The following is a 15,305-nucleotide window of genomic DNA, read 5'->3' on the forward strand; positions in this document are numbered from 1 at the left end:
GTTATCTAGGTAGAAAGCTCTCTAGGCTATGAGACACAGACACGTGTGTGTGAGATACATATTTTACATGCTTGCTCTTTTTTATAGGATGTTAATGCATTAAAAACATTATGTTGAAACGTTTTGATCAACATTTATGAACAAGAAGAAAGAACATTAACAACAATAATACTAATAAGGATAATAAATTAATTGAAAAGTAATATATTATATATATTTATATAAACACACAAGTAATTATTAAAAAAAAAAAAAAAAATTAAATACACAATAGCACAATCATTACTACTGCAGATTTCATCTGGTTGTGTCAGTGGATGACATTATATTTTATACTTGTTATATTTATTGCTAACCATCTTACCTATTCCTTCTATTTATTGTTGTATTGTACTTATTCATGTTACAGTACTTTCTTTGTTAAAAAAAAGTCTGGTTGTTTACAAAATAATATGCGTCCTTATCTGCAGACTTGAAGAGATAACTTTTCATACTTTTATTGTATGAATGGCAATAAACCTAAAACTTAACTAGGCCAAGTACTAAAATAACTCATTGAAAATTGTTTGCGCTGTTGTATTTATTCTCTTTCTCTGCACATTGATGAAAAATAAGATGTACAAATCTTCACATATGTTATTACAGTTGTTATATGTCCATATAGAGTTTCTAAACACAGAAAACAAAAATACAACATTGTTAGAACATATTTGAAACCGGATACTTCAAAATATGTGCCCTTACAGTAATGGTGAGTGTGTCCTCTGTCTGTGCACCTGCATCACGTGTTTAAAATCTGCTTTGCAATTCTAATGATTTGGAAACCCCTTACAACAACAAATCACAAAACCTTTGAGTTCATTGGGATCCATAATGTGTATTTAAAACAATAGTAGAAAGAGTACAAAGACAATCAAAATAAGTTTTTGAAGTTGAGATGTCATTTACAACATAATTCACTCTTGGAATCGCTAATAGACACATAATATGATTAAGGATTTGGTCCATATATTGACTAAACATGATTGTAAAATGATGATTTATCTCCATTCAATTGTGAGAATATGGGAATAGTAATTCTGCTCCTAGGAACATGATGGCTTGGCCCTAATTTCATAACCAGATATCAGAAGTGCAGTCTCCACCAGGATATCTGAGCTCATGAGCAAGAGCAGGACCTTCTGGCTCCGCTCCGAAATCCACAAGGAAATTCTCGTTGAGCTTCAGGCCGCCTTTATCTGTGTCCACGTCAATCTGCATCATGACTGACCCCTCCCTAAAGTGAAATAAGAGCATAATAAACAAATCAGAGGTTATTTCTGAAACAATTTAAACAGCCTTTACAAGCCTATAATGCTTGACCTGTACAAATGGAAGCTTGTTTCTGCCACAGAATAAAAAAAAGAAGAAATTGTTTATTTTCTTTTTATCTCACAATTCTTACTTTTTATCTCAGAATTGTGACTTTATTTCTCAGAAATGTTAGATAAAAACTTGCAATTACCTATAATTTTTTTTGCTTTCATACCTATATTTATATTTTAGCTCTCAGAATTGCGACTTTATTTTAGTCTTTAAAAAAGTCAGAATTGCAAGTTTATATCTCTCAGAATTAATTGAGAAAAAAAAGAATCAAAAATCAAATCAATCACAGAATAAAAAAATTGAAAAGGTAATTGCAACTTTTAAATCACAATTCTGAGAAATAAAGTCAGAATTTATACCTCGCAATTCAGATTTTTTTTTCCCCTCAGAACTGTGAGATATACAGAACTTCAATTGAGTTATAAAGTCACAATTGTAAGATGTAAACCCACAATTGCGAGTTATAAAGGTAGAATTACACGTTTATATCTTGTGAGATAAAAAGTAGCAATTACCTTTGTAAAAAAAAAATTATTCCGTGGCGAAAACAAGCTTTTATACCTATAATATTATTACTTACACAAAATACTCAAATAACATTTCTAAAAAAAATTTTTTTGTCTCACTTGACAAGGTCAGGGTAGAACTGCTTGTCCCAGCCACTGTATAAAGAAGTGGTGACATACAGTCGTTTTCCATCCAAGCTCAGCTGAAGCATCTGAGGACCTCCCTGTACCCGCTTTCCCTGATGAGGAAAAGAACATTTTAACCTCAAGCAAATTATGTGCTCTAATTGCTCTGTTTAGCTCTGTATGACCTAATGATTTGGAGGACATTAAGCTGGGTCATCTGTCAATTAGTTAGTTGCCAACAGCTTTAGGCTGTTTTCCTCTGCTTAAATGTCTAACTCAAATGTATACACAGAGCTCACATGAAGCATACTTGGAAATGAAAAGGTACCTTCAGTATCCGTGGGGTTGGCTGGCTGTCCAGTTCTTTGTCCTCCAATACTTTCACTGGTCCATCTTTCAAAATACTGCCGCCAAGGAAGACCTCAAAACAGCATTTCATGAATTAAAAATGCAAGTTTTGCTGTTTTGACACTTTATTCGTCATTCACATGATTCTATAAATGAAGACAAATCTTGATCTGCTAATCGAAGTTGTCTTACCTGACCAACCATACGTGGATTCCTCCTGTCGGTGACATCATACTGTCGAATGTCTCCATGCAACCAGTTACTGAAGTAGAGGAAGCGATCATCCAATGAAATCAAGATATCAGTAATGAGACCTATGGCAAAAAAACAAAAAAACTCCATGAGTAACATTGTCTTTTTTTAACTGTTTGACATTATAGCAGGTTGTCAAACTGGGATCCATGGAAAATCCAAAAGGGGGAAAATATTGAGAGAAAGAAAAAAGTTTTACTAAATGTATTTCCCCTCCTTGAACTGCCACCTTACCGTGGTGGAGGGGTTTGAGTACCCGAATGAACCTAGGAGCTATGTTGTCTGGGGCTATATGCCCCTGGTAGGGTCTCCCAAGGCAAACAGGTCCTAGGCGACAGGTCAGACTAAGAGCGGTTCAAAAACCCTTATGATGTCAAAAAAAACAAGGACCGTGATGTCGCCCGGTATGGCGCAGCCGGGGCCCCACCCTGGAGCCAGGCCCGGGGTTGGGGCTTGTATGCGAGCGCCTGGTGGTCGGGCCTCCCCCCATGGGGTCCGGCCGGGCTCAGCCCGAAGGAGTGACGTGGGGCCACCCTCCCGTGGACCCACCACCTGCAGGAGGGACCGTAAGGGGCCGGTGCTAAGTGGATCGGGCGGCAGTCGAAGGCGGGGGCCTAGACAACCCGATCCCTGGACGCGGAATCTAGCTCTAGGGACATGGAATGTCACCTCTCTGGTAGAGTTCTCAACGGGTCGGGTCGGCCCGACAAACCCGACGGGACCCACGGGTTCGGGCCGGGTTCGGGTCGAAAATATAATCAAATGACTCGGGTCGGGTCGGACCTCGGGCTTAATCTTTTCCGCTCAGTAAAAAAAAAAAAAACATTTATTAATCATCGCTGCTGTTCACCGTAAAGAAAGTCTGGCTGCTGCGTGTAACGTGCATCATGGAGAGGGGCGGGGGCAGACCTGACGCCGCTGCGTGCGCGCCTTTATTATAGCCTGGAGAAGAAGATGGAGTTGGTGAGAAGTAAACTTGCCGCAGGTGAATTTACCGTCGCTACTACAGCCTATTTATATATTTAAAGTTTATTGTTTCAGTTGTTTGTATTGTTAAAAGGCGTGAACATTAAAGGTTGATTTGAATTCCCATCTACTGGTCATGATAATACGTGTATGAGAGAAAAAAAAATCTGACGCGGCGTCGGGCCGCGGGCCGGGGCCGGGTTCGGGCAGATAATTCATGTTTATATGTCGGGTTACATCGGGTCCGGGCTTTAAAAGCCACGGGCCGGGTCGGGTCGGGTTGTAATTTTCAGGCCCGTTGAGAACTCTACTCTCTGGCGGGGAAGGAGCCTGAGGTTGTGCGTGAGGTTCAGAGATTCCGACTAGAGATAGTTGGGATCACCTCTACGCACGGCTTGGGCTCTGGAACCACACTCCTCGAGAGAGGATGGACTCTTCACCACTCTGGAGTTGCCCATGGTGAGAGGCGGCAGGCTGGTGTGGGTTTCCTTATAGCCCCCCAGCTCAGCCGCCATGTGTTGGAGTTCACCCCGGTGAACGAGAGGGTCGCTTCCCTACGCCTTCGGGTCGGGGATAGGTCTCTCACTATCGTTTGTGCTTACGGGCCGAACGGCAGTGCAGAGTACCCGGCCTTCTTGGAGTCTCTGGGAGGGGTGCTGGAAAGTGCTCCGACTGGGGACTCTGTCGTTCTACTGGGGGACTTCAACGCCCACGTGGGCAGCGACAGTGACACCTGGAGGGGCGTGATAAAGGCGGGGGCCTAGACAACCCGATCCCTGGACGCGGAATCTAGCTCTAGGGACATGGAATGTCACCTCTCTGGTAGAGTTCTCAACGGGTCGGGTCGGCCCGACAAACCCGACGGGACCCGCGGGTTCGGGTCGAAAATATAATCAAATGACTCGGGTCGGGTCGGACCTCGGGCTTAATCTTTTCCGCTCAGTAAAAAAAAAAAAAACATTTATTAATCATCGCTGCTGTTCACCGTAAAGAAAGTCTGGCTGCTGCGTGTAACGTGCATCATGGAGAGGGGCGGGGGCAGACCTGACGCCGCTGCGTGCGCGCCTTTATTATAGCCTGGAGAAGAAGATGGAGTTGGTGAGAAGTAAACTTGCCGCAGGTGAATTTACCGTCGCTACTACAGCCTATTTATATATTTAAAGTTTATTGTTTCAGTTGTTTGTATTGTTAAAAGGCGTGAACATTAAAGGTTGATTTGAATTCCCATCTACTGGTCATGATAATACGTGTATGAGAGAAAAAAAAATCTGACGCGGCGTCGGGCCGCGGGCCGGGGCCGGGTTCGGGCAGATAATTCATGTTTATATGTCGGGTTACATCGGGTCCGGGCTTTAAAAGCCACGGGCCGGGTTGGGTCGGGTTGTAATTTTCAGGCCCGTTGAGAACTCTACTCTCTGGCGGGGAAGGAGCCTGAGGTTGTGCGTGAGGTTCAGAGATTCCGACTAGAGATAGTTGGGATCACCTCTACGCACGGCTTGGGCTCTGGAACCACACTCCTCGAGAGAGGATGGACTCTTCACCACTCTGGAGTTGCCCATGGTGAGAGGCGGCAGGCTGGTGTGGGTTTCCTTATAGCCCCCCAGCTCAGCCGCCATGTGTTGGAGTTCACCCCGGTGAACGAGAGGGTCGCTTCCCTACGCCTTCGGGTCGGGGATAGGTCTCTCACTATCGTTTGTGCTTACGGGCCGAACGGCAGTGCAGAGTACCCGGCCTTCTTGGAGTCTCTGGGAGGGGTGCTGGAAAGTGCTCCGACTGGGGACTCTGTCGTTCTACTGGGGGACTTCAACGCCCACGTGGGCAGCGACAGTGACACCTGGAGGGGCGTGATTGGGAGGAACGGCCCCCCTGATCTGAACCCGAGTGGTGTTCTGTTATTGGACTTCTGTGCTAGTTACAGCTTGTCCATAACGAACACCATGTTCAAGCATAAGGGTGTCCATCAGTGCACATGGCACCAGGACACCCTAGGCCGGAGGTCGATGATCGACTTTGTGGTCGTTTCATCCGACCTCCGGCCGTATGTCTTGGACACTCGGGTGAAGAGAGGGGCGGAGCTGTCAACTGATCACCACCTGGTGGTGAGTTGGATCCAATGGCGGGGGAGGAAGCTGGACAGACTCGGCAGACCCAAACGTACTGTGAGGGTCTGTTGGGAACGTTTGGCCGAATCTCCTGTCAGAGAGATCTTCAACTCCCACCTCCGGCAGAGCTTCGACCAGATCACGAGGGAGTCTGCAGATTTTGAGTCCGAGTGGACCATGTTCTCCACCTCCATTGTCAACGCGGCCACTCGGAGCTGTGGCCGTAAGGTCTCCGGTGCCTGTCGAGGCGGCAATCCCCGAACCCGGTGGTGGACACCGGAAGTAAGGGATGCCGTCAAGCTGAAGAAGGAGTCCTATCGGGCCTGGCTGGCTTGTGGGACTCCTGAGGCAGCTGATGGGTACCGACGGGCCAAGCGGACTGCAGCCCGGGTGGTTGTGGAGGCAAAAACTCGGGCCTGGGAGGAGTTCGGTGAGGCCATGGAGAAGGACTATCGGTCGGCCTCGAAGAGATTCTGGCAAACCGTCCGGCGCCTCAGGAGGGGGAAGCAGTGCCCTACCAACGCTGTTTACAGTGGAGGTGGGCAGCTGTTGACCTCGACTGGGGATCTCACCGGACGGTGGAAGGAATACTTCGAGGATCTCCTCAATCCCGCCGTCACGTCTTCCATTGAGGAAGCAGAGGCTGAGGGCTCGGAGGCGGACTCGTCCATCACCCAAGCTGAAGTCACCGAGGTAGTCAAGAAACTCCTCGGTGGCAAGGCACCGGGGGTGGATGAGATCCGCCCTGAGTACCTCAAGTCTCTGGATGTTGTGGGGCTGTCTTGGCTGACACGCCTCTGCAACATCGCGTGGCAGTCGGGGACAGTACCTTTGGACTGGCAGACCGGGGTGGTGGTCCCTCTTTTCAAGAAGGGGGATCGGAGGGTGTGCTCCAACTATAGGGGGATCACACTTCTCAGCCTCCCTGGGAAAGTCTATGCCAGGGTACTGGAGAGGAGAATAGGAACAGTGTGGTTTTCGTCCCGGTCGTGGAACACTGGACCAGCTCTATACCCTCTACAGGGTGCTGGAGGGTTCATGGGAGTTTGCCCAACCAATCTACATGTGCTTTGTGGATTTGGAGAAGGCATTCGACTGTGTCCCTCGCGGCGGCCTGTGGAGGGTGCTCCGGGAGTATGGGGTCCGGGGCCCTTTGCTAAGGGCTATCCGGTCCCTGTACGACCGGAGCAGGAGCTTGGTTCGTATTGCCAGCAGTAAGTCAGACTTGTTCCCGGTGCGTGTTGGACTCCGGCAGGGCTGCCCTTTGTCGCCGGTTCTGTTCATAATTTTTATGGACAGAATTTCTAGGCGCAGCCAGGGGCCGGAGGGGGTCAGGTTTGGGGACCACACGATTTCATCTCTGCTCTTTGCGGATGATGTTGTCGTGTTGGCCTCATCAGACCAGGACCTCCAGCATGCACTGGGACGGTTTGCAGCCGAGTGTGAAGCGGCTGGGATGAGAATCAGCACCTCCAAATCCGAGGCCATGGTTCTCAGTCGGAAAAGGGTGGTTTGCCCGCTTCAGGTTGGTGGAGAGCTCCTGCCTCAAGTGGAGGAGTTCAAGTATCTTGGGGTCTTGTTCACGAGTGAGGGAAGGATGGAACGGGAGATTGACAGGCGGACCGGTGCAGCTTCTGCAGTAATGCGGTCCCTGTACCGGTCTGTCGTGGTGAAGAAGGAGCTGAGCCGCAAGGCGAAGCTCTCGATTTACCAGTCAATCTACGTTCCTACTCTCACCTATGGTCATGAGCTGTGGGTCATGACCGAAAGGACAAGATCCCGGATACAAGCGGCCGAAATGAGCTTTCTCCGCAGGGTGGCTGGGCGATCCCTTAGAGATAGGGTGAGAAGCTCGGTCACTCGGGAGGAGCTCAGAGTAGAGCCGCTGCTCCTCCACATCGAGAGGGGTCAGTTGAGGTGGCTCGGGCATCTTTTTCCGGATGCCTCCTGGACGCCTTCCCGGGAAGGTGTTCCGGGAATGTCCCACCGGGAGGAGACCCCGGGGAAGACCTAGGACACGCTGGAGAGACTATGTCTCCCGGCTGGCCTGGGAACGCCTCGGTGTCCCCCCGGAAGAGCTGGAGGAAGTGTCTAGGGAGAGGGAAGTCTGGGCATCCCTGCTTAGACTGCTGCCCCCGCGACCCGGCCCCGGATAAGCGGTAGAAGATGGATGGATGGATGGATTTCCATATATTAAATGTTTATTACGACATGTTTTAAACATTTACTAAATTTAATTTTATTACAATTTCATTCTTTTAAAACCGAGTCCAAAATTGAGAAATAAATCCCATACAATTTAAAAAACAAAACAAAAAACATTTTTTTATTATATATATATATATATAAAATATAAAAAAATATATAGAAAACAATATACATAATCTCCAGACAATATTTGAATATTTTTACTTTTTGCCATTATAGCAGATTGTAAAACTGTGGTCCAAGGAAAATTTTGTAATGTTAGATATCAGGGCTGTTAGATATTAATGTTTAGTACAATATTTTTTAAACGTTTATTACATTTAACATTACAGTTTAATTCTTTTAAAAACTAGTTAAAATAAGAAATTAATAACTATAATAATGAGTATTTTATTGACAGCCCAAGTTTTTAACAGTCAGATATAAAGGTTGATAAATGTTACATCACATTAAAAATACGAAGAAAAAAACAAAACAATATTTACCAGAATATTTTAATAATTTCTTTAGACTTTAGTACAATGACAAATAAAAGCCAATTATTTAATTTATGTATAATATCACACTTAATATTTTTTTCAGAGTATAAATGGGTCTTTATACACAAAAATATATAGACACCTTTGTTTAAGACAGGGGGTCCTTTTCAAGGGGATCCTCATATTTGGGAGTTATTGATCTACTAGAGTACATTTCTGTTTCTTTTTTTTTTTCTTTTTTTTTTCTCTGTTCAGTCATGTTTTTTTGAAAATCACATTGTGCATAAGAATTTGTTCCTTCCCTGAGTATTTCCATTAATTAAAAAAATGAAACAAAAAAACTATACTATAGTACATTTCTAAAAGCACTTACCTGGCATTTCAGGAAGAGCCCAACCTTCCACTTTTTTACTAGGAACTTTGATGACTTTCTCTGCAGCCCAGTCCCCTTTCTGTAAAACAAAATTTGAAGCTAAAAATATTAATTGCCTAAAAACTGAAAAAAGAAGGCCTTTAACATTCATATTTTAGCCTTAATAAAAAGCCTAGATACGATTTTAACTGTGAATGTTTTTTTTATGTACTTGCCGGAGTCTTGTAGAAGCGGTAGACGGTGCTCTGAAGCGCACAGCCCACAAATCCTTCAGCAGCAGCAGGGTCATGCAGGAACCGGATCTCTAGAGGAATAGCACCCTCTTCCCCCAGATCCAGAGTCTGAATCCGCTTGTGTGTGGTCCAGTCCCACACATGGAGGCGCTGCCCATAGTGACCTGCAAACAGATCCGATCATCACTCCCAGTCGGCTGCAATGCATCAAGCATACTGTTGAACGTACACGTACCAGCTTTGACATCTGCAGGGTTGAAGCCATTTCCCAAAGCTTTGGGTGCTCCCCACTCAGTGCTGATCATGACATTGTGGCGAGGCTGGTACCAGAAGTCGTAACCAAACGGTGCTGCTTCACCTGGCTGCTCCCAGTTTCCAATGACTTCAAAAGTCTCGCCATCCAGCAACACAAAACCACCTCACAATGAACACAAACAAAAAGTAAGCCTAGTTTGTATTGTAAATACAGTGAGGTAAACACAGCACCTTACCCTTGCCATTGCCAGAGGGATCGCCCATGGTACTGATCATGATTTGGCCACTGCCTAAGCAGTGAGAAGTGTGGGGGTTGGCGAGGCCGCATTTCCAGAACAGATTTGTGGGCTCGACTATCTGCAGAAGGACAGAGATGGAAAGAATTCGAGAGTTTGGCAAGAGCAAAACATTCTCAGAGTCAACAGTCATGTATTAAATGTAGATGTTAAAGAAAATGACTTCTGACCCCAATCAATAAAGGCAATAGGACATGACGTCATGCTTCTGGGCTTCTAAAATCAAATCAAACTGTTAAAATGCACTCAAGTTTACTGTTGTACTGCAAAACTTTCTTCTTAACTTAAAGGAATAGTTCACCCAAAAATGAAAATTATCCCATAATTTACTCACCCTCAAACCTTCCTAGGTGCATGAGACTTTCTTCTTTTAGCCGAACACAAACAAAGTTATATTAAATAATATCCTGGCTCTTCCCAGCTTTGTAATGGTATTGAATAATGCCCAAGTTTTTGAAGCCCCAAAAAGAACATCCATCCATCATAAAAGTAATCCATATGACTCCAGTCGGTTAATAAGTGCATTCTGAAGCGAAGAGTTTTTTAAATCTATATTTTATAAACAATAAATCACTGGCTTCCGGCAACGGCCGCACACGTGTTCACGAGTCTATTCTCACTTAAGCTTACGCTACGTCAGGTCAGAGGTCACCCTTCCGCCGGAAATCGACTCTTTCGTGAATGCATGTGAAGCCAGTGATTATAGATTATAAAGTTATAAATATGGATATTTTCTTACAAAAACCCATCGCTTCGCATCAGAATGCATTTATTAACCGACTGAAGTTGTATGGGTTACTGTTATGATGGATGGATGCGCTTTTAGGAGCTTCAAAAACTCGGGCACAATTCAATGCCATTACAAAGCTGGGAAGAGCCAGGATATTATTTAATATAACTCTGAAGAAAGTCATACACCTAAGATGGCTTGACGGCGAGTCAATTAAAGTATCATTTTCATTTTGGGCTGAACTATTCCTTTAATAGAGCTTTTAAATCAAGATGATATGAATTCATTTTTTGTTTGATGTTCACCCAAGTGGTTCATCATTTAGATTGTGACGTCCATTGGTCAAACTTTTTTTCATGATACAAACTAGCTGGTCTGAGTTTACCAAACTTGAAGTATTAAGTACTTTAGCAAGCAGTAAATGATCAAAATCTCAAGTGTATGCATTGAAGTAAGAACAGCCCTTCTGGAGCTTTTACTACCTCAAATTACTAACCCATAAGTTTACTACGTTAACACCATCAAAATATGTGTATTCTTATATAGACAGACTCTTGTGAACCTTGTGAAGCCGTGGAGCCAGAGGATCCGTCCCAACATCAACGACGTAGATACGGGAGGAGATCAGGGAAGGTAGAATGAGACGATTGCGTCTTTTGGAGGAATCATCATAACAACTGCTGCAAGCGTTCCAACCAGAATGATGTAATTCATCCTTCAGATTGGGCATGGGCAACCTATGAATCACCTAGACCATCACAAAATGGAGAAAAGTTTCCTAAAGTAACATTTATACCAGGAAATAATTAAAGCAAATGTGTTGCTGCCACACTCTGATCTAAAACAGTTTTAGTTTTGAATCATATTTGCTTTTACCTTGCAAAAATTGGGAGATTTTGGATTGATATCAACAGTTGCAAGATAATCGGGTTTCTGGATGTCTGTGTTGCGATAAATGCATGGCAGGTAGACAATCTCTTCTCGCGGACCTGTTGGAAGAATTTATTTTTAAGTTTAAACATTTATTGATCTTTGTTTCCTATAATTTATTAATTAATTTCCTAAAGGGTGTACTATTTGTGTCTAAAACATTTGATGAATTGCACTTAACATCTGCTAATAAGAGTGTTGCAAGCTTAAATAAACAAATAAAAAAGATTATATTTATTCCATTTTGAAAATGAATGTGATTATGGTGTTTTTTATAAGTTTAGGAGACATTTAGAAGTTTATTCTAAAATGCAAAGAATTGAAAATAAAAAAGCTCTGTAAACATTTGCATTTTTTCCAAGACTATATGTGTGACCAATCGGGTAAATCAAAAGTTCTATACACACTTGCAGTCTTCATGCCTACTTGAACACTTGGGCCAAATACAGGAAATACGTCATGTAAGTAGACAAGTGGACAATGAACAAGTGCAAACACCACCAGGGGGTTTCTGGACGGGGCAAATGTGAGGTAAAACAGAAGGCAAACCAAACAATGCCAATCTACAAGTAAGGGGGACCTCTGGTGGTATGGAGGAGGAGCTGCCAGATCAGATGATGACAGTAAATCTCTAGTAGTGCAAAGGTCACGCTACCTTTTAGTGACTTGTAACTATGAAGTACTAACTCATGTTAATATACTCTAACAACCTATTCATTCACACAATATGATGCCTTGTGCTTTTAAAGCAACTCACCTTTCATAGCATCCAGAGGGGTTTTATATCCCGGGCCACATCCTGAACAAGTTGAAGCTGTAAGCAGACATCAAATGTCAGATCTCAAACATCACAATATGAGTTACACTAAAACTATAAAAAAAATGAAAGCAGGAAAGACTCAACTCAATGCAATCTGGGAAGTATACACCCAACTTTGCTTGTTATAGCATTTCATCCGTAATAAAAATCTGAGAGATTGAATAAAAGCATTAAGTTTTAAAAAAATTATTATTTCAAAGTGAAAAATATTTGCCTGCATGGCATGGTGCACCACCATACGAGTATGAGTCCATTACAGTGTACATTCTTAAAAGGCATGAATGATGCCTAGCCAAGTGAGCTATCGGAATACATTTTACTGTTCTGTAGACGTTTTAAAAAATGCACGTACAAATACAAACCAACTAAAACAACAGATGGCCAATGTCACGAACTAGGAGACAACGTGTCTTGCCAAGAATTGTTCAACATCCTTCCCTTGATAGCCAGACAAATGTTTATGGGTTAGAAAGGTCAGCCTCCTTACTGAACAACTATCTCTGACTGAAAAGTGTTGTGGAAATAAAGCAAAATTTTAACTTTTTTTTAAAGGTCTAATGGAGTCTAATGAGGCACCAATAAGAAATATGTTGTATACGTTTTTTATTATTTGTATTAACATAATTAGGCCTACTTCTGTATTGCACTACTGCACGAGATCAATTAATAAAGTAAAACTATAAGAATTCAGTTTGCTGTAAAAACTGAACAACGTTAATGCGCAGCACCATCCGCAATGTTAAAAACAACAACAACAACAACATCAACAACTACAACTTCGATTTTGTTTACATGGGGCTTTAAAGTCTTCAACATGCCTTGGTAAAAATGTTAAAACGCAGCTTCAATATTGCACGAAATCGACCTTAATGACTTTAAGAGGTAACGTTATACGTAGGCCTAAACTGGAGCTATTGCGTTCTATACATAATCAACAATTCTGCAATGGGCAAACGTGCATTAGAAGTCAGTTAACTTACCCATGCTGCTGCTTGCACAGGCGGAAACTCACTGACTCGATAAAGCGCGTCGGACGGGCAGAAAGACTGTTGGATTAACTCTTTCAGCGATAACACCACTGGGACTGAGAGATGACCTAAAAAAAACACACCAAATCAAATGTCGTTTGCACCCCTGTCCCTGGAAATCAGCACGCAAACAGAAAATTCACCCCCTTTCTTGTGTATTGAATTACTATTACTATTGAATAACTTTGTCACACACACAGTAGTACAGCAACTCTGCAGCTGCAGGGCGTATTTAGGCCACGCCCACACCCGGGGGGAAAAGAATCCAACCGTCTCCATTGACTTTGCATTGCGAGAGGCTGCCTCCTTGTCATTTCTTGCTTCTAACAAATGACAGAAAAATGCCTAAAAGCTGCTGTGTGACAAGGTGTACAGCAAACAAGCTAAAAAACCCAGAAATACGTTTTTATTAGCTCTCGACCCCAAAAAACGAGTGTTTAGGTCTAGGACATAAAAGTGGATACAGGCAGGTGAGACAGAGCGTCACGTGTCTCATTACTCTGAGAACTAACGTACGCCGCCCGCTGGAGGAGACCGTAATCGGCAACACAGGATAGTTTATCTTACAGAAATATAATATATAAAACTGACATTCGGATATATTGACTCACCAGTGACCAAATGTTTAACTTACTGCACACGTAGTGTATTTTTAGTGCATACTGAGTGTCAGGATCCCACAATTTACCCATTCGTTCCAGCCTGTATCCACTTTTATGTCCTCAAACGCTCGTTTTTGGGGGTCGACAGCTTATGAAAACTTATTTCTGGGTTTCTTAGCTTGTTTGCTGTACACCTTGTCACATAGCAGCTTTTAGGCATTATTCTGTCTTTTGTTAGAAGCAAGAAATGACAAGGAGGCAGCCTCTCGCAATGCAAAGTCAATGGAGACCGTTGGACTGTTCCCCCCCCCCCCCCCCCCCCCCCCCCCCCCTGTGGGCGTGGTCTTCAGATTATGACGCGTTGCGCTCGGTCTCTTCCACGGCCGAAACCAAATCACAAAACTATTAATGATTGTTAGAGATGCGTTTTTGTGTGTGTGTGTGTAGTGAATGTTAAATCTACGGCTTACATCTACATTCCAAATCGGTTTCTGAAATTGAATTAAGGTAGCAAGGGTGCATAAATGTAATTCAAATGTCAAAGCATTTAAACTACTTGCACATTTAATTATATTGAATTATTTAACTTTAATTTAATGGGCCACAGTGGATGAACATTACAGACAGCAAATTACATTTCCCAGAATTGTTAAATTTACCTTAAATGTAGAATTCAATGTTTATTTTCAATTTGCCTGAAAACAATTTGGTAGAAAATGTGTGGTGCTGTATCCCACAAGATGTGGAAAAATAACCAGGGAAGCATGGTGAAAACATAAAATAAATAAAAAAGCAAAAAGGGGAAAAAGAGTGGTCTTTCTGCACAGACTGAGTTTATTTAAAGTTTATTCATGAGGAATTGTCAAAGAATGCCAAGTCACACACGTAACACTTTTTTCTCTTAAATTATCCATTTTAGGCTATATAACTCCCACTTACCTTCGTAATCAGACTATGTTTACATGGAGTCTCACCATTCAGTACATCACATGTATATTACATACAAAATTGTTGCAGCGAACAGATGAAATCAAAGCACCTTTACAAACATGGAAGGGCACCAATAAAGTGCTACAGAACATCTTTGAATTGAATGTCAATGGATGTCACCTGGAGTGTACTTACACCATCCTGTGGGTGCTACGGTAAATTCAGATGCTGAAAGTAATACTGAATATACATTCACTGATACTACTCCATTCACTGCTGCTGCAATACCAATGCTAAGACTCTTCAGCATGTATCATGGTTTATGCGGTCTGTAAGTAGATAAATAACTAAAAAGGAAGAACTTAAGAGTCTGTTTAGTCCAACTAACATAGCAATCTGGACTTTAGTACAGCCACATATGGTAATCGTGTTGCATCTCGAACAGACACTGTAAAGCTATGGAATAAAAGTTGTATTGTTCAGTAATGGCCTATCCAAATGCAAGAGCTAAATAATAATAAATTATCGCTAAATTAAAGAATATTAATTAGTACTTTTTGTATTTGCTTGATGTTACATTTTTAAGTGTAAACTTTTTTTTTTTAAATCGCCTGCCACTGCTGGCCTCAATGTGGCTTGATGAATTGAAATTTCTCTCCTTACAGTTTCAAAATGACAAACATAAGCAGATGTAAAAACACTGATTTACTTACAGAGGATGTAGAATCTAAACACGTAATATGTCCATAGACACAA

General features: G+C 42.8%; 1 protein-coding gene across 4 annotated transcripts; it reads right to left on the reverse strand.

Moving 5' to 3' along the window:
- Positions 1–555: 555 nt before the first annotated feature.
- selenbp1 (selenium binding protein 1) lies at positions 556–13,929 on the reverse strand. Of its 4 annotated transcripts, XM_084435351.1 has the most exons (13): positions 13,214–13,929; positions 12,970–13,085; positions 11,927–11,983; positions 11,116–11,228; positions 10,802–10,987; positions 9,450–9,570; positions 9,194–9,376; positions 8,941–9,122; positions 8,726–8,804; positions 2,538–2,659; positions 2,326–2,418; positions 1,992–2,110; positions 556–1,276 (listed from the first exon to the last, which is right to left on the reverse strand). In XM_084435351.1, the coding sequence occupies exons 2-13, from the start codon at positions 12,971–12,973 to the stop codon at positions 1,114–1,116; spliced, it is 1,422 nt and encodes a 473-aa protein (XP_084291477.1). In that variant the 5' UTR covers positions 12,974–13,085; positions 13,214–13,929; the 3' UTR covers positions 556–1,113. The 4 variants fall into 4 exon arrangements, with proteins under 4 accessions (XP_084291477.1, XP_084291476.1, XP_084291474.1 ...); XM_084435350.1 differs by lacking the exon at positions 13,214–13,929 and having other exon boundaries at positions 12,970–13,211; XM_084435348.1 differs by lacking the exons at positions 12,970–13,085; positions 13,214–13,929 and adding an exon at positions 12,074–12,140.
- Positions 13,930–15,305: the final 1,376 nt, after the last annotated feature.

Source organism: Rutilus rutilus (genome assembly GCF_951802725.1).
Source record: "Rutilus rutilus genome assembly, chromosome: 17".
NCBI classification, from domain to species: domain Eukaryota; kingdom Metazoa; phylum Chordata; class Actinopteri; order Cypriniformes; family Leuciscidae; genus Rutilus; species Rutilus rutilus.

What these genes read in the sequence shown, in the direction of transcription:
- selenbp1 (XM_084435348.1), bottom strand. Translation starts at nt 12,125, where the DNA reads ATGAAATGCTATAACAAGCAAAGTTGGGTGTATACTTCCCAGATTGCA. An exon ending in TCCCTCTGGCAATGGCAAGG is followed by an intron (nt 9,377 to 9,449) that starts GTAAGGTGCTGT and finishes GTTCATTGTGAG; the next exon opens with GTGGTTTTGTGTTGCTGGAT. An exon ending in ATCCACGTATGGTTGGTCAG is followed by an intron (nt 2,419 to 2,537) that starts GTAAGACAACTT and finishes TGCTGTTTTGAG; the next exon opens with GTCTTCCTTGGCGGCAGTAT.